This window comes from Loxodonta africana, chromosome 1 (assembly GCF_030014295.1).
Source record: "Loxodonta africana isolate mLoxAfr1 chromosome 1, mLoxAfr1.hap2, whole genome shotgun sequence".
Taxonomy (NCBI): Eukaryota; Metazoa; Chordata; class Mammalia; order Proboscidea; family Elephantidae; genus Loxodonta; species Loxodonta africana.
In genome coordinates, this window is record NC_087342.1 from 2,694,823 (window position 1) to 2,718,106 (window position 23,284).

The 23,284-nt window shown below is 39.6% G+C and overlaps 1 protein-coding gene across 3 annotated transcripts in view; it reads left to right on the top strand.

Annotated features, from left to right (window-relative positions):
* The window catches only part of ATP6V1A (ATPase H+ transporting V1 subunit A), a 71,515-nt gene that overhangs the window by 8,984 nt on the left and 39,247 nt on the right, over nt 1-23,284 (top strand). For all 3 annotated transcript variants that reach the window (XR_010321303.1, XM_064281251.1, XM_064281325.1), the window contains exon 2: nt 20,593-20,687. Coding sequence is in view for 2 of the 3 variants with exons in the window: in XM_064281251.1 (XP_064137321.1) it covers nt 20,603-20,687 (85 nt within the window). In the remaining variant the exon portion in view is untranslated. The remainder of the gene's footprint in view (nt 1-20,592; nt 20,688-23,284) is intronic.

A 23,284-nucleotide genomic window follows, 5' to 3' on the forward strand; every position in this document is an offset into this window, starting at 1 on the left:
TAGCTAGCTTGGTTAATGAACAACGTGGGTTTACGGGATGCTAGTTTTATTTCTTGGCTCAATTATTTTAGCCTTTATTGAATTAGTCAGCAATATTTTCAATTAAATCGAGTGGGTAATACATGAACAAATGCAGTAAAAAAAGTTGCATATTTATATCTATGAGTTTCTTCATCTTTTCCTTTTTTTTTTTTTCATTTTTCTTATTCGCACATGAACACAGCTGTTTCCGTTAGTCTGAGGTTTACGTTTTCTACTTGGAGGCCTTTAGGCGTTGACGTAGACAGTTAAAGCTGCCTCCTCCTTTTTAATGATAACCTGGGCCTCCTTCTTAAGATAGCCTAGTGTTAATTGGGTAGCTGTATCATCATCGTCATACTTAGCAGTTATTAAACAGTTACTCCTGATCCAAGCACTTTTCTTAACGTTTTAAATATATCAACTCCTGAAAGCCTAACAACAACCTTATGAGATAGGTACTGTTTTTGTCCTCACCCAACCAATGAGGAATATGAAGCATGGGATGGTTAAATGCCCAACCAGTGGGAGGACCCAGGATTTGAACCCAGGGAATCTCTTTCCAGAGTTCACTATCCTAAGACCACTCAGCAGACAGCCTTTCATACAACCATGATTTAACTGTCTCCGTATTAACGGGCACTCAAATCTTCTGTCTTCAGACACAGTGCTGTAGCAAAAATCTGCTTAATAGTACAGTTTGTGCATGTGCGGTAAATTCCTAGAAATGGAATAGCTGAGTCAAAGGATGTCTACATGTTGAATTTTGGAAGATATTTAGGGATGCACTGAAGTTCAGCTTTGTCCTCAGCTTTTGGCCAAAATCTGCCATTTAGCTTCAGCTGTTGAAAGGCTGAATAGTTTGATGCCTTTAACGTTTCTAGCATCCTGCGTTGCGTGTGATCCATCCTGTGATTGCGTAGGTTATACCACGTAAAACCAGTGTAACAACGTCAGTATGAGAACAAGGCATGCCGTTTAGACTTCTTGTTACTTTCAAATAACAGCAAGCCTTCTAGATACAACTTGAAATGCTCTTTATGTGATGTACACATTGAAATTTTGTCAGATAAAGTTTGAATATGTATTATTGGAAGAGTCAAATGCTACAATTGTTTATCACTGTGAAAGCCCCTGGTCTTACATACAGGAACAGTCATCTACCAGCTTTCCAGTAGTTCGGTAGGGAATCAGGTTGTGGGTTAATATGAACACGACGAGTGTGCCACCTAGGTAAGGGTAGGAATAACTATTCTTTTGTGCGTGTGTATGTGGGAAATGAGGTTTAAATAATCCCTAAGTCCTAGTCTTAGGTAATGCAGAATTAGGCAGTGAGAAACTTTATTTAGATGAGTTAGAGAACCCACAAACTGCTGTAGGATGACGTATTTCCAGGTAGTATGCTCTGTGTCATTTGTTCAAAAAAGGAAAAAATACCTTTTATGACCTGACTCTGAGAAGCAGATTGACAGACAGCAAGCTCTCCAAAGTGGTCCAGAGCAGACACTTAGAGTACGGAATGTTAGAGTCCAGACCCTGGTTTGTGCTTTTTTGTCGTATCTAATAAAGCCACAGAGGTTTTCTCCTGTCTTCTAGGAGTTTTATAGCTTGAGGTTTACATTTAGGTCAGTGACCCTTCCTTAATTTTATGTGGTACAAGGTGTGGATTGAAGTGCCTTTCTTTCTCTTTTGCATTTAGATATCCAGTTATTATTCCACACCATTTATTGGAAAGGCTGTTCTTTCTCCACTGAATTGCCTTTGTACTTTTGTCAAAACTCAGTCATCCATCTGTATGTGTGAATGTGTGTCCTTTCTGAGCTAACAAATGTTTGTGAAAATTCAGATCTTAATACCAGGCAGAACAATAGAGATGAGATTTTACCCATGTTTTGTGGAGTTGTTTGGTGTTTTAGCTTTCATAGCATCAAATACAATAACCACTGAATTATTAACAATAAAATCATAGCATTTTAAGTTCTTTAACAAAGTTTTTGATCCTTTATCTCAGAAGATTGTTCTATGATGGTAATATCTGACTTTAGCTTTGGCCTCTGATAAATATTGATTTTTAAATCTTGGCCGTTGGGCATGAGGCCAAATGTGTACTTCGTGTGCTTCTGAAAGGCTGTTTGAGTTTACACCCAGTGGATGGGAGTGCCTCCCATCCTTGCCGGTGTTGTCACTGAGCAGTAGTTAGTAATTGCCTACTGTGTGCCAAGGCACTTTCCTGTATAATTGGGGTACACAGTGAATGAAATGAATGTATTCCGTGTTTTCTTGGCATCTACAGTCCGGTTGTGGAGATGGACATTGAGTAACCCCTTCACAGAGTTTTAATTACAGTAGTGATAAGTGCTAGAAAGGGGGCAGTGGTGGTTCAGAAAACCAAAAACCAAACCTGTTGCCATCGGGTCGATTCCCACTCATAGCAACCCTGTCATGGATTGAATTGTGCCCCCCTCCCAAATGTGTGTGTCAGTTTGGCTGGGCTGTGATTCCCACTATTGTGTGATTGTCCACCATTTTGTCATCTGATGTGATTTCCTAGGTGTTGTAAATCCTGCCTCTATGATGTTAATGAGGAGGGGTGGGCGGACGTTGTGTTGATGAGGAAGGACTTAATCTAAGGGGTTGGATTGTGTTTTGAGCTGGTTCCTTTTGGCATACAAGAGAGAGAAGTGAGCAGAGTGAGGCAGGCTGGAGGGGTGGGTTTCGTACCACCTAGAAAGCAGTGCCACGAGCAGAGTCCATCCTTTGGACCCAGGGTTCTGTCCATGGAGAAGCTCCTGGTCCAGGAAAAGATTGATGGAAGGACCTTCCTCCAAAGCCAACAGAGAGAGGAAGCCTTCTCTTGGAGCTGACATCCTGAATTTGGACTTTTAGCCAAATTTCACTTTGTTAAAGCCATCCACTTTATTTCTGTTTATTTCTGTTACAGCAGCACTAGGTAACTAAGACAGATCCTATAGGACAGAGTAGAGCTGCCCCACAGGGTTTCCAGGGAGTGGCTGGTGGAATCAAACTGCTGATGTTTTAGATAGCAGCTGAGCTCTTAACCCTTGTGCCGCCAGGGCTCCTGGGGGTGGTGGTTCAGTGGTGTAGAATTTTCGCCTTCCATGTGGGAGATGCAGTTCAATTCCCAGCCAGTGTACCTCACGCGCAGCCACTGCCTGTCATTGGAGGCTTATGGGTTGCTATGATGCTGACCAAGTTTCAGCAGAGCGTCCAGACTAAGATGGACTAAGAAGAAAGGCCTGGCAACCTATTTCCAAAAAGCAGCCAGTGGAAACCTTATGGATCACAATGGTCCAGTCTGCAGCTCATCAGGAGGATGGTGCAGGACTGGGCAGCAATTCATTCTGTCGTGCACGGGGTCACCATGAGTCAGGGGCGGGGGGCAACTGGATGGCAGCTAACAACAACAACGAAAGCGCTAGAGAAGAGCGACACGGAAGACTGTGAGAGTGCACCAGGGGACTGGAAGTTAATTCCCGGGTGAACTATACGATTAAAAACTCGCGTCTGTGATTCAATCCTTTTCTCTTTCCCACGGCCAGTTTGGTTAATAACCCCGAGTGTTATTAATCGTAGAATACTGGGTAAACAGAAATGCAGATTTCTCGCCCCCTGAATTAAAAACGTGTGTGGACTTTTTTTTTTAATCTGATTGTGAAGTGTTTTTTCACCTTTTTTGTCATTAGGCAGCATTCCTGTCCTCTTCTGTCCTGTCTTTATGCTTTAGGTCATATTTTCCTTGCAGAGATTGTCTGGCTGCCTGAGCCTGTTTTTGGTGTTGCTTCCTTTTAAGCCTTGAGTTACTGTGCCTTTGTAGCTTGTGAACCTTCTTTCTCTTCTATTCCATCCTTGAAATAAATGACACAGTACAAATCCGTTTGAATATATAGACATCATTTTATAATACAAATGTAATACAATTTTTATTGCAACTCTGTTAACTTTGACTCTTGTATACACTTTGTATGAACAAGCCTCAGATGTATCCATTTCTTATAATTTTCTCACTAAACATAGAGAAGACAGTAAGATAATTGTAGGCAGCTTTTAAGAAAAGTTTCTAATTATTTTGAGCAACAGCCTTTTTTTCTTTTAAAGTGATTGTATAGCTTCTAGGGTGACTATTTTTTGAAGAGGATAATGCTCACAATCTGTTGTCCGCATTTTTTTTTAGTTGATAAGATCAGTTCCTAAGCAGTTATCTGAGAACTGAGCTAAAAGCCCACCTTTAAAAGCCGCGTGGCCGTTGCTGTGCTTGGAAGTGGCGAGGGTTGAGAGCCTCCCAGGAGAGAATCTGTGGAGAATCGTCCTTGGCGTTGTGAGCCTGGAGTGGCAGAGTGTGTAGCAAGAGAAATTTCATTATTAGTATTAAATAGATCTTTGGGGAAAAAGGATGTAGCATTTCAAATAAACTGTTATTGCAGTTATCATAATTGCATTTTTAAGACACTTCAAATTTTTTTTGCTGTTATGTTACCACAAACCTGTGCATATTCTATTTTTATGCAAATAACAAGTGCATTACGCTTTGTTTTGCCAGCTGAGCAGCCTCCTCACACATTGTTTTCCCAGGTGCACCACGCGCATTATATCTGTGGACACGTTATTTATGGGGCGCGTTATTTGCGGAAAATACAGTAAATCGTCCGCATACCAAATATATTACCAAAATTATAACATATAATTCAAATGGTTCAGATATCTTTAAGGGTTTTTTTTGCATATTGTTAAATTGCTTTCCACGATTTTTAGGGAATAATAAACCCAAATTGACCTTTTCATGATGGCTATCGATCATTCTTAAATCTGTCAATCAATTCACAGCTCCCTTCCTCATTTAGCATTATTTACCACAGATTCTCAGAGTGTAGCTCACGATGCGTTGTTGATTTAATCCTGCGGTGGTCTAAAATATTAGATTAATACTGCTATTTAATTGTGCACAAATTGAGTCAATGAGGTTTGAAGATCTCTTACAATGTGCCAGAACTTTAAGACTCATTCCATCAGTTCAGAGATAGTTTCTCTATTTCTTAGGTTTTGACTTTATTTCAGGGGAGGTCTGACCTCCCGTATATGTAAACATTAGTGTACCGTAGTCAGTTCTAAAACCATATTTTATTGTACCTGACAGTGTGTCCTGCAGTTTTTGGAGTACCATAGTTTATTGGTTTTTTTTTTCTCCTTAGTAGTACATGAAATAAAGGAGTATCTTAGATTAGATGAAATGTATTACCTCCAGGTAGGAGAGAGAGTGTGCATGTGCACACATGTGTGCGTGCGTGTGTGTGCGTGCACGTGTGTGCGTGCTTGCATGCACCATAGGAATATTTGCGGTATGGATCCTTGGTTGGATGTCTTACTTACCTTGGCTTTACCTAGCCAGTAAGTTAAAGTGAATAGAAGTATACTACCTAGATCTGTTTGATACTGCTTTGATATTGTACATAAGAGTATTTTCAAGGCATAAAAAATAAAAATAGGGGTTCAGTTACCGAATAAAGAGTATTATTAGGTAAACTATGATATTCACTTAATGGACCGTTTCAAGCAGTCTCCAGGCTACGAAGGACATCTGTTCCTAAATCTACCTTTGAGCTGAATTTGTAGGTAGGTTGAAACAGGTGCATATGGTTCTCCTTTAGCATCAGTTAGTCAGATGTTTGCCTTAGTATATGTATGTATTTTACCTTTTTATGCATATCAAACACATAAGAAACACTTCCAAACCATGCAGTGTTTTTTATGAGTATCACAAAGTAGTACGTGAGACCATTATTACCAACCCTTGTATTTAACTCAAAATTTTAATATAATGGCTTTATGGCAGCCCGTATAAGTTACCCGTAAGTCAGCGTTTGTAACCTGGAGACTGCCAGTACACACTTAAAAATGATACTTACGAAGACTATGTAGAACATGGAAACTTTGAAGTGAAATAGTAATATTAAAGTTGTATTACAGTATTGATTATGATTATGTAAAAAAACCCACTCATTTGTGTGGGAATAGTAACTAAGTCAGTAGTCAAGTGGTGAGATTTTCTCTTGTACATTTAAAAAATTGCAAGCATATTGCTTCTGAAAAAAAAATTTAAAGAAAGGTATGCAGCATAAACACTTTATTTCTTTACTACTTACATCTTTTGACTGTCTTCTTGACTAAACACATCATTGGTAAGTGTAGATGGAAACCAATGGGATTTCTTCAGTGGCTTGATTTTTCTTTATAACCTGAAATCAAGAAAATTTTCCAAAAATTCGTAGAAAAGGCTTATGGAATATTAATATTGGCTTTTTTATAACTTTTTAGTCTATATCAAGTTTGATCTAGGAAAAATAAGAGGAACTTCTCACCCTGGGACTGTTTTAGGTGGCTTCATTGTTTTGAATTTATGACAACTTATTAACCAGAAATTTTCTACTGTTCCCTATTTTAGCAAAATTGTATTGGGCCTGTTTTTATTAATATTTTTATGAGCTTCAAATATGCCCTTCTGTCCTCTTAGATTATGCCCATGTTCTTTGCAGGTCCATTAATTTTTTTTGCTTGTTGTAATCATTTGGTTGTGTTTATGTTATGAAGCCAGGTGTTGGTAAATACAGCAGTACGCATTATGTCCTTTAAAAGTCTTAGTTCTTTAGGAAGTATTAGGAACAGTCAATTCTTGTTTATCCCACTACTCACTCTTCATTTCGGAACGCTCTGTTATGTCGCCTTGTTTTTTTCTTCTCCCTTTGCCAGCGTGTTTGTGATTCTAACATAGAATCAGCAGATAATGGAAAAGAAATATCCTCGATTAAAAAAAAAAAAAAGATAAACAGGTAAAAGCTCATAAAGTCTTTTGCATTATCGGTTATTGAATTTATAGGTGTTGAAATCAGGCTGAAGTAAATCTGGGTGTCATCACCCTATGCTGTTGTTAGGTGTTGTTGAGTCGATTTTCAATTTTCGACTCATAGGGATCCCTTGAGACAGAGTAGAACTGCCCCATAGTGTCTTCTAGGCTGTAATCTTTACAGGAGCATATTGCCTGGTCTTTGTCCCGCAGGGCTACTGGGTAGGTTCAAACCATCAACCTTTTGATTAGGAGCTGAACACTTAACCGTTAAGCAACCAGGGTTCCAGTCATCACTCTATCAAAAAAAAAAAAAAATCCCGGTGCCATCGAGTCAATTCAGACTCATAGCGACCCTATAGGACAGAGTAGAACTGCCCCAAAGGGTTTCCTAGGCTGTAATCTCTTTGGAAGCAGATTGCCACATCTTTCTCCTGTGGAGCAGCCAGTGGATTTGAACTGTTGACCTTTGGGTTAGCAGCCAAGCGCTTTAACCACTGTGCCGCCAGGGCTCTGTCATCACTGTATGGTGGCTTCATTTTCAGTGGGCTCCTTAAGTCTCAAAACCTCTCTCCTCATCGAGCAATGCCTACCTCATTGGATGGTTGTTAAGGGTTAAAGGAGATGGAATGCCTGGAGCATGATGTGTGTGTGCTTAACAAATGGTAGTTGATATTCTCTACTTTTAATTCTTTTGAGTTACTGCTGGGCAAGACATTATGATATCCTGAAAGGAGGGCATCAGAAAACGACAAATACACTCCTCAAGGGCAAGGCTACTTGAATCTGTTTGTGTAACAGTTTTATTATTGATCATAGGCTTTTAGCTTGTAAATTTATTCTGTAGAACTTAAAACACTAAATACAACATTTTGTTACTCTGGTTAAAACTTTGGGTTTTCCCATTCAATATTGTACAATTTTATTTACAAAAATGTGAACTGAAAGGAATATGTGACTTTATTTTTAGAAATGGTATAAAATAGCTTATGCACAAGGCTATTGACAAACCTTAAAGATATTTAGCTGTTAGTTTGAATTCTTTTCACATTAATTGTCTGCCCTTCACTGTTTCTTCTTCAGAAATACTTTTGTTTTGATATTAATTGAAACAGAGGAATACATTTTTATAGTCTGTTAGTCCAATTTGCCACCTGTGATTTTTCTGTGCTTTTCTAAGTCTTGGGTTTACTTCTGTCCACACATTTCCTTCTTTTCCACTTCAATAATTTTTATTAACTGTTACAATAATGATCTCATGGTTGCCCTTATTGAAAAGCTTTTGGTCTATTCTCTTCCTTCTTAAAAAATAACACTATGAAATATTTATGCATACAAAAATATTTATTCTGGAAATTCTCTCCTTGCTTGCCATGTGGGCTAATTCAGTGGACTAGTGAAGATAAAAGGCACCCATCTTTCCTATCCGGCTTACATTGGCTCCCTTGAAGGTCCCAAGGTGGCTGCCATAGTTCCCGACGTTCCCTGCATGTGACTACATCCCGAGGAAGAGTGTCGTTTCTCCTGGCCTGTATCTTTTACAAGAGCAAAGAAGTCATTCCCAGAGGCTCCCCAGCAGACTTTGCCTTACTTCTTGTTGGTCAGAACATCATTGCATGCTCATTTCCAAACCAGTCGTTGGCAAGGAAACTGGAATTACTGTGATGGGTGTACCAAAGTTGGAACAAAGTTGGGCTCTTGTTGGCCAAGACAAAAAAGAAGGAGCAGTTAATCTGCCACATAAGTGTTTCCAGCGGGGTTGCTCGGTGGATTAAATGAGATGAATAGGAACATTGTACAAAATGGCTCCCTTCCCGTTGCCGTTAAGCCAATTCCAACTCATTATCAACCCTACAGGACAGAGTAGACATGCCCCAAAGAGTTTCCATGGGGAACCTTGTGGATTCAAACTGCCGACATTTTGGTTAGCAGCTTGAGCTCTTAACCACTGTGCCACCAGGCTTCCACAAAATGGCTAGTACCCCATAAATATAATGTTATTAGATGAAATTCTACTTACTCTGTAACTTTTTGACCAAGCATGAACATATTAAACAATTTAGGATGCTTTTTCTCTCTGAGGATAAACAGTATATGAAAAAAAGTATTTGGTTGTAATCTGTTAGGGTCTCCTTCACCTTTAAAAAAAAAACCTGTTCTTTCCAAGGGCAGCCTTTAGTCATTTTGGAAGAATACACTTTTTCCAGTGTCAGATTAAAATTATACTTTAATCTCAGCGAAGCACCTTGGGATTTTATAAGTGAATAAATACTGCTTTGGAACCTTGGTATTTAGCTTTTATATTCCACCTCTCTACTATCCCCACTAGCTGTATCATCCAAGACTCTGGTAGTAAAAAGAATTGATTGCAGAATGATGAATTGACCCAGTATAGTCCATTAGCCAGCAGCAGAGCATCTCCAAATTTGCGGTGGACCTTGTGTAATGGAGGAACGCAGAGAAGAGGGCCTCTGGTGTGATTTTCCACTGCAGTGTCCTGTACGTAGCGTCTGTGGAGGACAGAGTGATGACTCATTGGATCAGATGTTGCCTGTGCTAACGTTCTGGATTTTTACCTCCCCTAGCAGATTTTATTTATTTTTTAATCATTTACAACTATGAAAAAAACCCCTACAGTTTGTGACTAAAATCTTAGTTTTAAGTGGTATTTACTTTTCATCTTTGAATAAGGTAAGAGTCAAACTGCTGAAGACTGTTGATTTCTCTGTCAGTGTAGCTGTGTATACCGCACTTCGTGAAAGCAGCTGTTTTCAAAGGAGGTGTTCACACTTCTATTTTTTAGATGATTGAGAGCCACAGGAATAGCTGTATTTCATATTAAGGATGAGTTATTAAATAGCATATACGGTAAAACCTGGGAAAGCTGAACCTGTGTACGGTGGAAGCCTGTCAGAGAAGGAAGACTCACTAGATGTTTATGAGGAAGAATTCTTAATAGACAGCGGTAGGAGAGTGTTGAGCATCCTGTCAAAGGCAGAAAACTTGCGAGACCCAGGGAAAAAAAGGCAGTCCTGTCAAGTTCTGGCTCTCATAGGTTTCACTGTATAACTATTCTGTGTAGCGTTAAATCAAATCAGTGATCTTTGGACCTTATGTCATGGAGATTTGGGATAAGATTACCTTTCAGTATAACCTCACTTGCAATACCTGTAAACACGTTGCTGCCCAGTCGATTCCAACTCATAGCAGCCCTATAGGACAGAGTAGAGCTGCCCCATAGAGTTTCCAAGGAGCACCTGGTGGGTTTGAACTGCCGACCTTTTGGTTAGCAGCCGTAGCACTTAACCACTACGCCACCAGGGTTTCCTAACTTGCAATATAACTTGTTTATTGAAAGTCAAAATATTTTGAGAGGTTGTTTTCTTAGTATCTTTAACAACTTATGCTTTTTCACATAGAGGCATGCGCACTTAATACTGAAAGGGAAGATTCTCGTGGGGTATTTTTATATTTGGAAGATACACATATTAACCAGATGAATACACTGTGGATCTAGGTAAATTTGTAGAATTAACGCTTAGGCTCTTGGTTTCCTTTTTGGCTTGATGTCAGTGTTCCCAATGCTTGCTGTGTTTGGTCAGGATTACCAGCTAAGTGGTACACCACAAGGTGGCTGAATCATGACCAGACTGATTCGATTTCCACTGATCATTGCTCATACCCGTTATATGTTTAGCGGTTCCCACTGTTTAGCATAAAAAGGAAGTATGTACATATTGACTTAGAAAATGAGAACAGACACCATTGTTGCCTCATGAACTCTCTAGACCACCGTCGTGAGCCCTAAGGGATCTGAGCTACCTGTGGGGAAGCCTTACTGCATACTCTGATGTATCCTTATTTATCTTTAGAGTATCATTTTAGCCTCCCCTAAGTCACTCATGGAAACCCTGGTGGTGTAGTGGTTAAATGCTATGGCCGCTAACCAAAATATCAGCAGTTCAAATTCACCAGGCGCTCCTCGGAAACTATGGGGCAGTTCTGCTCTGTCCTATAGGGTCGCTATGAGTTGGAATCAACTTGAAGACGGTGGGTTTTGGTGGAAATCACTAATGTCCTGTGCCAAGTCTAGGTTAAGTGCCTCTCCATGCTTTTCTATATCAGCTGGTACTGCTCCTATGACACCACGTATGTCATCCTGTTGTCACTGCCTGTTTGTCTTTCCGTCTCACCTGGCTAGAAGTTCCTTGGGGGAGAGATTGTGCCTTCCTACATTGTATTTTGTACCCATAATACAGCATCTGACACATTACTGATGCTTAAAAAAATGTACACCTACTTCTCACTTACCAACTGTATCATCTGACATTTTACATCTACAACAACAGTAAGGAATCTGCTGTCTGACTGTTGTTTGCTCATCAGCGGTGTACATCTGGTAGTACCGAATCCCAAGATGGGAGTAGTGCTGGCTGTCAGGGTTAAGGTTATGTGTCGGCTTGGCTGCGCAGCGATTGCCAGTTGTGTGGCTGCTATGTAACGATGTAGTCATCCCCCATTTGTGATCCGATGTGGTCAACCTTCATTTTCGCATAGCACCGATTTTTGCATAACGGCCTTGTCTTGGGAACCTAACCATGTCGATAAGTGAGGAGTGGGTGTATTTAGTTTTTGTAAATAATGTTATGGTGAAATATACATAATAACTAATAGCTAGGAATAAAACTAGCCAAGTCACTGGACTTAGCTGAAGGGACAATAAAAGAAAACATTAGGCACTTTTTAGAAATTAGGGTATTTTCTCCTGCATAAACAGAATAAAATCAGTAGTTACCAGTATTAGCTTTTCTGCTAGACGGAGAGTTAGGTGCCTCACAACCTTAGATTTTACAGATGAAGCAGGGGCTCAAAAGAGTGAAAGAATTTCGTTTGTCCAAAGACACAACCCGTAAATTCAGACTGATCTGAGTGACTTAAAACCTTGGTCTCTGTCTCCAAAGAAGAAGAAACATCTAGAACAGGTGAAGCAGTACCCATAACGGCCTCTAGAGCATTGTTTCTTGTTTTCTTTGCTGTTTCAAAAGAAACACAGATGCCCTGAGATACTTCCAGAGGAAGGTAGCTGCAGGAGTGAAGGACCTGAAAAAGCTTATTCTTTGAGGGACAGTTGAAGGCACTGGAGATGATTTGCGTGGACAGGCAACATAATCTGTTTGGCCACATTGCTTGGAAGAAATAAGCGAGAGGGTAGAAATACAAGGAAATAGATTTGGATTGGATATAAGACTGAACTCTCAAGATTTCTCAAAGTAGGATGGCTTTTTCCAGTAGTACTACCAATACAATTTTGTAAAGTATTTTATATTTCACATTTTCAGGGGGAATATTTGAATACATTTGCAATTTAATCACACCCTCGTGGGGTTGGTGGTAGCATCACTTCTATTTTTCAAACGATGACATTAAGAGATTTTAATTCGCCGAAGATCTGCAGCGAGTCATTGGTAGGACTAGGATGTGATCCCGAGTCTTCTGACTCAAGACCTCATGCTGTTAGCACTTTAATGGGCAGGTGACCATGTGTCATGAATGTCACTTAGGAAATACCCGTACATGGGAGGAAGTTAGACTGTATGATTGTTCTGGTCAGAAAATCTTTGATTTTCTGAAGGTCGAAGGTAGCTTTCCCCGACCCATTTCCCAACTATTATGTTTATCTTTAAACTTTGCTACTTTGTTCCCCTGTTACCTAAGTAGTTGCTAGAAAAAAAGTTGTTTCCTTATATTTTAGGTTGGGGCAGTCCCAAACTTGCTCCTACTCAATGGTCCCTTCTTTTGTGTCTTCAGGAAGCAGAAAAGTGTTGTGAACCAATTTCCCTGTATCTTTAGCCTTTTCTTTACCTCCTCCCTTAATTGCCCTTCTTTCAATTTAATTTTCATCCTGAGGACACCAGAATCCTGTTTCCTTTATTTGCACACTGATGTCTATAGTTTATTTCCTCTCTACTTAATTCCACCGTTTTCTGTTACCAGTGGCACAGTTGTTCCCCTCTCCCTGCCTTCGTCTGTGTCAAAAAATTACCAGTCTGATTGATCATGTCCACCCATAACTGATACCATCTCAAAGTTCTTGACACTTTCCTTGCCCCTCTGACCATATTCTCCTCACTTACAAGGTCTCCCATATCGCCATGTGGTTTTTTTTTTTTTTTATTAACTTTTATTGAGCTTCAAGTGAACGTTTACAAATCAAGTCAGACTGTCACATATAAGTTTATATACATCTTATTCCGTACACCCACTTACTCTCCCCCTAATGAGTCAGCCCTTCCAGTCTCTCCTTTCGTGACAATTTTGCCAGCTTCCAACTCTCTCTATCTTCCCATCCCCCCTCCAGACAGGAGACGCCAACACAGTCTCAAGTGTCCACCTGATATAATTAGCTCACTGTTCATCAGCATCTCTCTCCTACCCACTGTCCAGTCCCTTTCATGTCTGATGAGTTGTCTTCGGGGATGGTTCCTGTCCTGTGTCAACAGAAGGTCTGGGGACCATGGCCGCCAGGATTCTTCTAGTCTCAGTCAGACCATTAAGTATGGTCTTTTTATGAGATTTTGGGGTCTGCATCCCACTGATCTCCTGCTCCCTCAGGGGTTCTCTATTGTGCTCCCTGTCAGGGCAGTCATCGGTTGTGGCCGGGCACCAACTAGTTCTTCTGGTCTCAGGATGATGTAGGTCTCTGGTTCATGTGGCCCTTTCTGTCTCTTGGGCTCTTAGTTGTCATGTGACCTTGGTGTTCTTCATTTTCCTTTGCTCCAGGAGAGTTGAGACCAATTGATGCATCTTAGATGGCCGCTTGTTAGCATTTAAGACCCCAGACGCCACATTTCAAAGTGGGATGCAGAATGTTTTCATGATAGAATTATTTTGCCAGTTGACTTAGAAGTCCCCTTAAACCATGGTCCCCAAAGCCCCGCCCTTGCTCTGCTGACCTTTGAAGCATTCATTTTATCCCGGAAACTTATTTGCTTTTGGTCCAGTCCAATTGAGCTGACCTTCCATGTATTGAGTGTTGTCCTTCCCTTCACCTAAAGCAGTTCTTATCTACTAATTAATCAGTAAAAAACCCTTTCCCTCCCTCCCCGCCTCGTAACCACAAAAGTTTGTGTTCTTCTCAGTTTATACTATTTCTCAAGATCTTATAATAGTGGTCTTATACAATATTTGTCCTTTTGCCTCTGACTCATTTCGCTCAGCATAATGCCTTCCAGGTTCCTCCATGTTATGAAATGTTTCACAGATTCGTCACTGTTCTTTATCAATGCGTAGTATTCCATTGTGTGAATATACCACAATTTATTTACCCATTCATCTGTTGATGGACACCTTGGTTGCTTCCAGCTTTTTGCTATTGTAGACAGAGCTGCAATAAACATGGGCGTGCATATATCTGTTTGTGTGAAGGCTCTTGTTTCTCTAGGGTATATTCCGAGGAGTGGGATTTCTGGGTTGTATGGTAGTTCTATTTCTAACTGTTTAAGATAACACCAGATAGATTTCCAAAGGGGTTGTACCATTTTGCATTCCCACCAGCAGTGTATAAGAGTTCCAATCTCTCCGCAGCCTCTCCAACATTTATTATTTTGTGTTTTTTGACAAATTAATCATGCCAGCCTTGTTGGAGTGAGATGGAATCGCATCGTGGTTTTAATTTGCATTTCTCTAATGGCTAATGATCGAGAGCATTTTCTCATGTATCTCTTAGCTGCCTGAATATCTTCTTTAGTGAAGTGTGTGTTCATATCCTTTGTCCACTTCTTGATTGGGTTGTTTGTCTTTTTGTGGTTGAGTTTTGACAGAATCATGTAGATTTTAGAGATCAGGCGCTGGTCGGAGATGTCATAGCTGAAAATTCTTTCCCAGTCTGTAGGTGGTCTTTTTACTCTTTTGGTGAAGTCTTTAGATGAGCATAGGTGTTTGATTTTTAGGAGTTCCCAGTTATCTGGTTTCTCTACGTCATTTTTGGTAATGTTTTGTATTCTGTTTATGCCTTGTCTTAGGGCTCCTAGGGTTGTCCCTATTTTTTCTTCCATGATCTTTATCGTTTTAGTCTTTATGTTTAGGTCTTTGATCCACTTGGAGTTAGTTTTTGTGCTTGGTGTGAGGTATGGGTCCTGTTTCATTTTTTTGCAAATGGATATCCAGTTATGCCAGCACCATTTGTTAAAAAGACTATCTTTTCCCCAATTAACTGACACTGGGCCTTTGTCAAATATCAGCTGCTCATATGTGGATGGATTTATATCTGGGTTCTCAATTCTGTTCCATTGGTCTATGTGCCTGTTGTTGTACCAGTACCAGGCTGTTTTGACTACTGTAGCTGTATAATAGGTTCTGAAATCAGGTAGAGTGAGGCCTCCCACTTTCTTCTTCTTTTTCAGTAATGCTTTGCTTATCCGAGGCTTCTTTCCCTTCCATATGAAGTTGGTGATTTGTTTCTCTATCACCTTAAAAAATGACATTGGAATTTGGATCGGAAGTGCATTGTATGTATAGATGGCTTTTGGTAGAATAGACATTTTTACTATGTTAAGTCTTCCTATCCGTGAGGAAGGTATGTTTTTCCACTTAAGTATGTCCTTTTGAATTTCTTGTAGTAGAGCTTTGTAGTTTTCTTTGTATAGGTCTTTTACATCCTTGGTAAGATTTATTCCTAAGTATTTTATCTTCTTGGGGGCTACTGTGAATGGTATTGATTTGGTTATTTCCTCTTCGATGTTCTTTTTGTTGATGTAGAGGAATCCAAGTGATTTTTGTATGTTTATCTTATAACCTAAGACTCTGCCAAACTCTTGTATTAGTTTCAGTAGTTTTCTGGAGGATTCCTTAGGGTTTTCTGTGTATAAGATCATGTCATCTGCAAATAGAGATAATTTTACTTCCTCCTTGTCAATCCGGATGCCCTTTATTTCTTTGTCTAGCCTAATTGCTCTGGCTAGGAGTTCTAGCACGATGTTGAATAAGAGCGGTGATAAAGGGCATCCTTGTCTGGTTCCTGTTCTCAAGGGAAATGCTTTCAGGTTCTCTCCATTTAGAGTGATATTGGCTGTTGGCTTTGCATAGATGCCCTTTATTATGTTGAGGAATTTTCCTTCAATTCCTATTTTGGTAAGAGTTTTTATCATAAATGGGTGTTGGACTTTGTCAGATGCCTTTTCTGCATCAATTGATAAGATCATGTGGTTTTTGTCTTTTATTTGTGTGGTGGATTACATTAATGGTTTTTCTGATATTAAACCAGCCTTGCATACCTGGTATAAATCCCACCTGATCAGGGTGAATTATTTTTTTGATATGTTGTTGAATTCTATTGGCTAGAATTTTGTTGAGGATTTTTGCATCTATGTTCATGAGGGATATAGGTCTGTAATTTTCTTTTTTTGTAATGTCTTTACCTGGTTTTGGTATCAGGGAGATGGTGGCTTCATAGAATGAGTTGGGTAGTATTCCGTCATTTTCTATGCTTTGAAATACCTTTAGTAGTAGTGGTGTTAACTCTTCTCTGAAAGTTTGGTAGAACTCTGCAGTGAAGCCATCCGGGCCAGGGCTTTTTTTTGTTGGGAGTTTTTTGATTACCGTTTCAATCTCTTTTTTTGTTATGGGTCTATTTAGTTGTTCTACTTCTGAATGTGTTAGTTTAGGTAGGTAGTGTTTTTCCAGGAATTCATCCATTTCTTCTAGGTTTGCAAATTTGTTAGAGTACAGTTTTTCGTAATAATCTGATATGATTCTTTTAATTTCAGTTGGTTCTGTTGTGATGTGGTCCTTCTCGTTTCTTATTCGGGTTATTTGTTTCCTTTCCTGTTTTTCTTTAGTCAGTCTAGCCAATGGTTTATCAATTTTGTTAATTTTTTCAAAGAACCAGCTTTTGGCTTTGTTAATTCTTTCAATTGTTTTTCTGTTCTCTAATTCATTTAGTTTAGCTCTAATTTTTATTATTTGTTTTCTTCTGGTGCCTGATGGGTTCTTTTGTTGCCCAGTTTCTATTTGTTCAAGTTGTAGGGACAGTTCTCTGCTTTTGGCTCTTTCTTCTTTTTGTATGTGTGCATTTATCGATATAAATTGGCCTCTGAGCACTGCTTTTGCTGTGTCCCAGAGGTTTTGATAGGAAGTATTTTCATTCTCGTTGCTTTCTAAGAATTTCCTTATTCCCTCCTTGATGTCTTCTATAACCCAGTCTTTTTTCAGGAGGGTATTGTTCAGTTTCCAAGTATTTGATTTCTTTTCCCTAGTTTTTCTGTTACTGATTTCTGGTTTTATTGCCTTGTGGTCTGAGAAGATGCTTTGTAATATTTCGATGTTTTGGATTCTGCAAAGGTTTGTTTTATGACCTAATACGTGGTCTATTCTAGAGAATGTTCCATGTGCGCTAGAAAAAAAAGTATATTTTGCAGCAGTTGGGTGGAGAGTTCTGTATAAGTCAATGAGGTCAAGTTGGTTGATTGTTGTAAGTAGGTCTTCCGTGTCTCTATTGAGCTTCTTACTGGATGTCCTGTCCTTCTCCGAAAGTGGTGTGTTGAAGTCTCCTATATAATTGTGGAGGTGTCTATCTCACTTTTCAGTTCTGTTAAAATTTGATTTATGTATCTTGCAGCCCTGTCATTGGGTGCTCGCCATGTGGTTTTAATGTTTACTTTGTGTGTGTTTGCCGGCTTCTTTAATCACTCAGTTCTTCCCTGTTAGCCCAGTCCACCATCCCCCTTCTGACAGCACTAAATACATCAAACTAGGACTGCATTCTTAATGACTGCAGTGTTACACTGTCTTCCCAGTTCCATGACATTTTTGCTAGTCATTTACAAGTTGTGCTCTGTGGAGTAGAGCTCCTTCAGTGGCCCCAGAAAGACTGAAAAACACTTCTCAGCACTGTCTGAATTATATCCCCAAGGCTCAGTGTTTCCTTCTCCTTTCTGGATTCTTTTGTTTGGACTCAGATGTTACCTCATCTACCCTGCACAATCAACGTCACAGTGTACTTTCTACTACCTGTGCCCGGTGCTTATCCGCGTTGGCCTACACTGCTCCTCCATCAGAATGTTCTCCTCTGTTCCAGTGCGTTGTTTCACCTCAATTGAGCATTTAAGTCAGTCTGCTTTCCAGTACAGTTGTTTAGCCTCTTGAGGATAGTCACACGTTAACCCTTATCCCCTAAACGAAGTACGGTGTCTTTCCCTCGGTAAACAAAAACAAGACAAAAGACAGTTGCAATTAAGTTGGCTCTGGCTCACGGGGCCCCCGTGTGTCAGAGTAGAACTGTGCTCCGTAGGGTTTTCAGTGGTTGGCTTATGGGAAGTTGATCTCCAGGCCTTACTTCTTAGGCACCTTTTGTTTAGTGGCCAAGTGCTTAATGGTGCCGTTCAGGGACTCCCTTTCCCTTGGTAGGAGCTGAGTAAATGTCTGATGAATTGAATTTTATTTACGCAAGTCTTAACCATTTCCAGAGCTTTCAACTGTTCTTGCCTGCATTCCTCCCCTCTGCCCCTACTTAATCTAAGAGTAATTACCCTAAAATACCATTCTTTTATTGGTAGTTATCCATCAGTCTTCAGTAATTCCCTGTTGTTTATAGGATGAAGTCCACTTCCTTACTGGGCATTCAGTTCAGGACCCACAGATGAGCCTGTCTACTTTTGCATCCTTATTTCACTGTTACCCTAGTAAAAACAATTCTTGAAATTTCTTCTCTATTCTTTTGTTCTTGTTTTTCCCCTATGTGGAATGCCTTTGATATCATTCCTTTCCTAGTTCATGCAAATTCTACCTGACCCTCAAGATGTCTGCTCTAAACATTGTCTTTGAACTTCCAGTAAGTAAATGTATGCCCTTTGGTACTTTATTGCTTGTTGGTCTGTGACCCTTCCAATATGATTGCTTTAGGACGTTAATTAATTTTTTTTTCCTTTTTGTTGTTGTCGTGGTTGAGAATATACAACAGCAAAACATACACTAATTCGACAGTTCCTGCATGTACCATTCAGTGACCTAGATCACATTCGTCTAGTTGTTCAGCCATTCTCCCCTCCTCCTCTGAGTTGTTCCTCCTCCATTCACATAAACTCACCAACCCCTAAGATTCCTGTCTGATCTTTCCAGTTGCTGTTGTAGGACATTATTTAACTTTTTATATGTATTTCATCTTCTTAAAGAAATCATCGGTAAGTTTTAAGTTAGAGCAGCAGTCAAAAATACGCTTTCTACTATGGTGTTTGCCACCAGTTTCTAGTTGGACTCAGATAGTTCATTCCTTTTTACTTATTTTTTTCAGATTACATATCTATAACGTAGGAAACCCTAGCAGCATAGTGGTTAAGGCTTACGGCAGCTAACCAAAAGGTCGGCAGTTTAAATCCACCAGGCGCTCCTTAGGAACCCCGTGGGGCAGTTCTACTCTGTCCTATAGGGTCGCTATGAGTTGGAATCGACTCGACGGCAACGGGTTTTTTTTTTTTTTAATCTGTAACATGAAGGGTTTGAACTAAGTCAGAATTTCTTAAACCGTTCTGTGGAACATTGCGAGATGTTAAGAGGTGTTCCAGTAAAAAAGGAAAAATGTCCCCAGATGAATTTTAAAGTCCAGTAATCCAAAGTGGCTACAGCTTACTTCAGGGTATAACTTTTCAGGGTCTGTAATATGTTCCCGTATATGGCACATTTTTTAATAGAAAAGTCTAGTTTGGAGTAATTCCCAGGTTTACTGACACTTTTCCCAAGGCTATTTTTTAATTTAATGCCTTGCAGATATTTGGGAGAAACTCGCTTTGGTGAATTTGTAGTCTCTTCTCAAACTATAATAATTGAAGATTTTTTTCAGGGGAGAAAGATAATAAAGTTGTAAAACAACCATCTAGGACAGGGTAGAACTGCCCCATAGGGTTCCCAAGGAGCAGGTGATGGATTTGAACTGCCTCAGCAGCCGAGCTCTTAACCACTGCCCCACCAGGGCTCCATATAATTTGTTAGGTGATAAAAAATATTATACCAAAAAACAAAACAAAAACAACAAACCCATTACCATTGAGTCTATTCCGACTCATAGCAACCCTATAGGACAGGGTAGAACTGCTCCATAGTGTTTCCGAGGAGCAGCTGGTGGATTCAAACGGCCGACCTTTAGGTTAGCAGCCTGAGCTCTTAACCACTGTGCCACCAGTGCTCCGAAAAGTGTTCTGCTGAAACACAAAGCACAGGGTGTTTATTTAGGTGGGAGGGAGCCTCAAGGAGAAAGTGACCTTGGAAGAAAGGTCTGGGCGAAGCACGCTCCAGGCGGAGGGAACAACACCAGGTACAGAGGCCTTGAGGCAGAGTGCTCTTGTGTTTTTGAGAAGCTGGCGAAATGTTCACTGTGTATAAGCGGAATGATTGAAGGGAAGGGTACTAGCAGAAGAGGCCAGAGAGATAAAGGGAGGCCAGACGTTGCAGGACTGGATAAGTCGTGGGGAAGATTTTACGTGGTTTGTTACTCTGTTTGTTATTCCTTGTGGAATACCTTGCATACAGATATACAGTTCTGAATTTTAATAACCAGAAGGCCCCCAGGAAGGAGATACTTTTAACCCAGTCTAAATAGTTTTATATTTTACCTTGAACAGGTGATAGTAAACCAATACACCAAAGTGAAAGTTGACCGACCACCCACATTGATTCTGTTGCTTTGGGGGTTGAATTATAACTTAATTTTTTCTTTTTTTTAACCGTAGGTAAATTAACATGATGGATTTCTCCAAGCTACCCAAAATACTCGATGAAGATAAAGAAAGCACATTTGGTTATGTGCATGGGGTCTCAGGGCCTGGTAAGTGGCGCGTAATCATCCCCGTAGTAAGAATTTGTAGCTTCTTACTACCCGGCTGTCTTTTCAGGGTGTTTGGGGAGAAATACAAAGCTTTTGTTCAATAACAGAAATTTTATCAGTCCTTAAAAAGGTCCCGTAACCTCTGTGAGACTGAAGTAATGTTGCCATCGTAAGGTGTTATCTAATTTGATAATTATTCAGATACCGTTTTGTGATATCCTGTTTATTTTTATCTTAATCCGTTACATAAATGTATAACTAGTATTCAGAGTTTTATCTATATGTATCTTAATTTTTCTTGTTAAATTTGAGCTGAAAAAGCTATAAATTTTATAACTTATAATAATTTTATAGTGTTTAGTACCCAATATCTTACAGATAGGCATTCCGTAATGTCTCTTAATTTGATTAGAACTTTGAAAATTGTCTCTGGAGTATTTCTCAGCAGTATCCTTGACTCTGCCTCTTATCTTCCTTTTCTAAATAGTTACAGTCTCTTTATCCTTCCTCAGAGGTCATGCTCTGTCTCTTTGGCCTTGAGCAGGCGTTGACAAACTTTTTCTGTGGAAGACTAGATGGTAAATATTTTAGGCTTTACAGACCACACGGTCTCAGTTGTGACTGCTCAGCTCTGCTGTCACAATGTGAAATGTCTGCTGCAGCTGTAGACAGTATGTAAGCAGATGAGTGGGGCTGTGTTCCAGCAAAACCTTATTTACAAAAACCAGAAGTGGCCAGATTTGGCTCCTGGGCTGTAGTTTGTCAGCCCCTGGTTTTGAAGCTCTCCTCATAGTCTTCTCTCAGATTGCTCTGTCTTCATTCAGGAGTACATCCCAGAAGTATAAAACATGTTGTTAAAGGACATGCCTAGCTGGAGGAGGCTCTGTGAGAATATTTCATGAGGAGATGAAAAGCAGTGCTGCAGAGTCCGAGAAGATGGCTCTGGTGGCTGGGTCAAAGGAGATTTTTTGAGGTTATGATCTAAACTGCCATCGGTTTTCCATGTTGCTACTGTGATTAACTCAGACATAGGAAATGACTGCACATTCTGGAGAGGATAATAAAAACAAAATTTTGGCCGGTAAATAGAAATGAGAATGCTGCTACAGGTCATTGTGGAAAGAGAACTAAAACTTTCTAGAATTTATTTTTAGTTTCTTGATTATACATGTGTCAAGGAAACAGTGATACATTTAGGCACTGACTTTTTTTTTTTTAAGTTTGAATTTCCAGAAGTACGTAATATTAGATAGTGAAGTCATAAATATTTTAAGTTCAATTTAAAAGCAAAAATCATGTTTTTAAAGTAAGTTTTTACTGAACAAGTTGATTCTGAAGTGAAGCCCGAAGAGTAATTGTTATAATCTGTAATACTTAAATGAAAAACTGCCTGAGCACTTTTTAAAATTAGTTTCTTATAAAAGGTTTTTCCTGCCATCTTATTTGCCTTACTGATTTACAAATGCTTTTTTTTTTTAAACCCATAAGCTTTACAAAACAGCATGTATATTGCATGCTGAGTAAGCGGGATCCAAGTTGAACAGCTTTACCGTTCTAACCTAGATTTAGCAAACTAGTGCAGACTGAAGTTTTAAATTTGTGTATCTTAAAGGGACCATGAAATTAGACTAAGGCTCATCGCCTACTGATACACCTTAAAGCAACCCATTAATAAAGTGTGTTTTTAGAAAACTCCGGGGGGTAAAATGAAGGTGTTTATACATATCTTCTTCTCTTAATGTTATTTTTTAAAAAAAGGAGTCTAAATAATAGGTACAGGGCCTATATTTTCACCCCTAAAGCTCAGTCTCACCGATGGAAAATAGTAAGAGGGAATGAGAAGTAATATTTACAGGGGAATAATTTATTCTACTCAATCCAGAAGTTTCTCCATTTTTTAAATAACCTTTTGAATATTTTAGTAAATAATGAGCAAGTAGTCATTAGTTTCAGCGACTCCCTAAAGCAGCTTTCTTTCATAAAGGAGACCCAGTCCGCCCCCAGTGCCATCGAGAAGAAGAGATAAATTATTTCCCTTCTAAGATCTACAGCTTTTCTGGCAGTTCTCTCCGAGAAGCTCCTACCACGTAAATCATAGCATTCTAGCTTGGACTCTACATCTCGCTGCTTTTAGTCTCTCTTGCCATGTCCACATGACTGTAAATCCCCAAAATGTTATCTGAGAAGATAAAAAAATTAGAGAAACAATTTTCCTTTTAATAATTTTAAAGGGTCTTCAGGGCAGACAGACTCTATACAAGGACTTTTAGGGAAAAACCAAAAGAATACCATCAAGAGAGTTTAGGTAAAAATATTCTTCTGAAACTTGTAGTAAACTACTCCTGGAACCTATTTATAATTCTTGAGTGCTTCATAAGATAATAAGGAAATTGCATTGCTTTGTTATTAAAACCCGTTGCCATTGAGTGAATTCTGACTCACAGTGACCCTATAGGACAGAGTAGAACTGCCCCGTAGGGTTTCCCAGGAGTGGCTGATGGGTCGGAACTGCTGACTTTTTGGTAACAGCTGAGCTCTTAACCACTGCGCCACCAGGGGTCCACCTTTGGTATCAAGTACGTCTTAATCATTCTTCT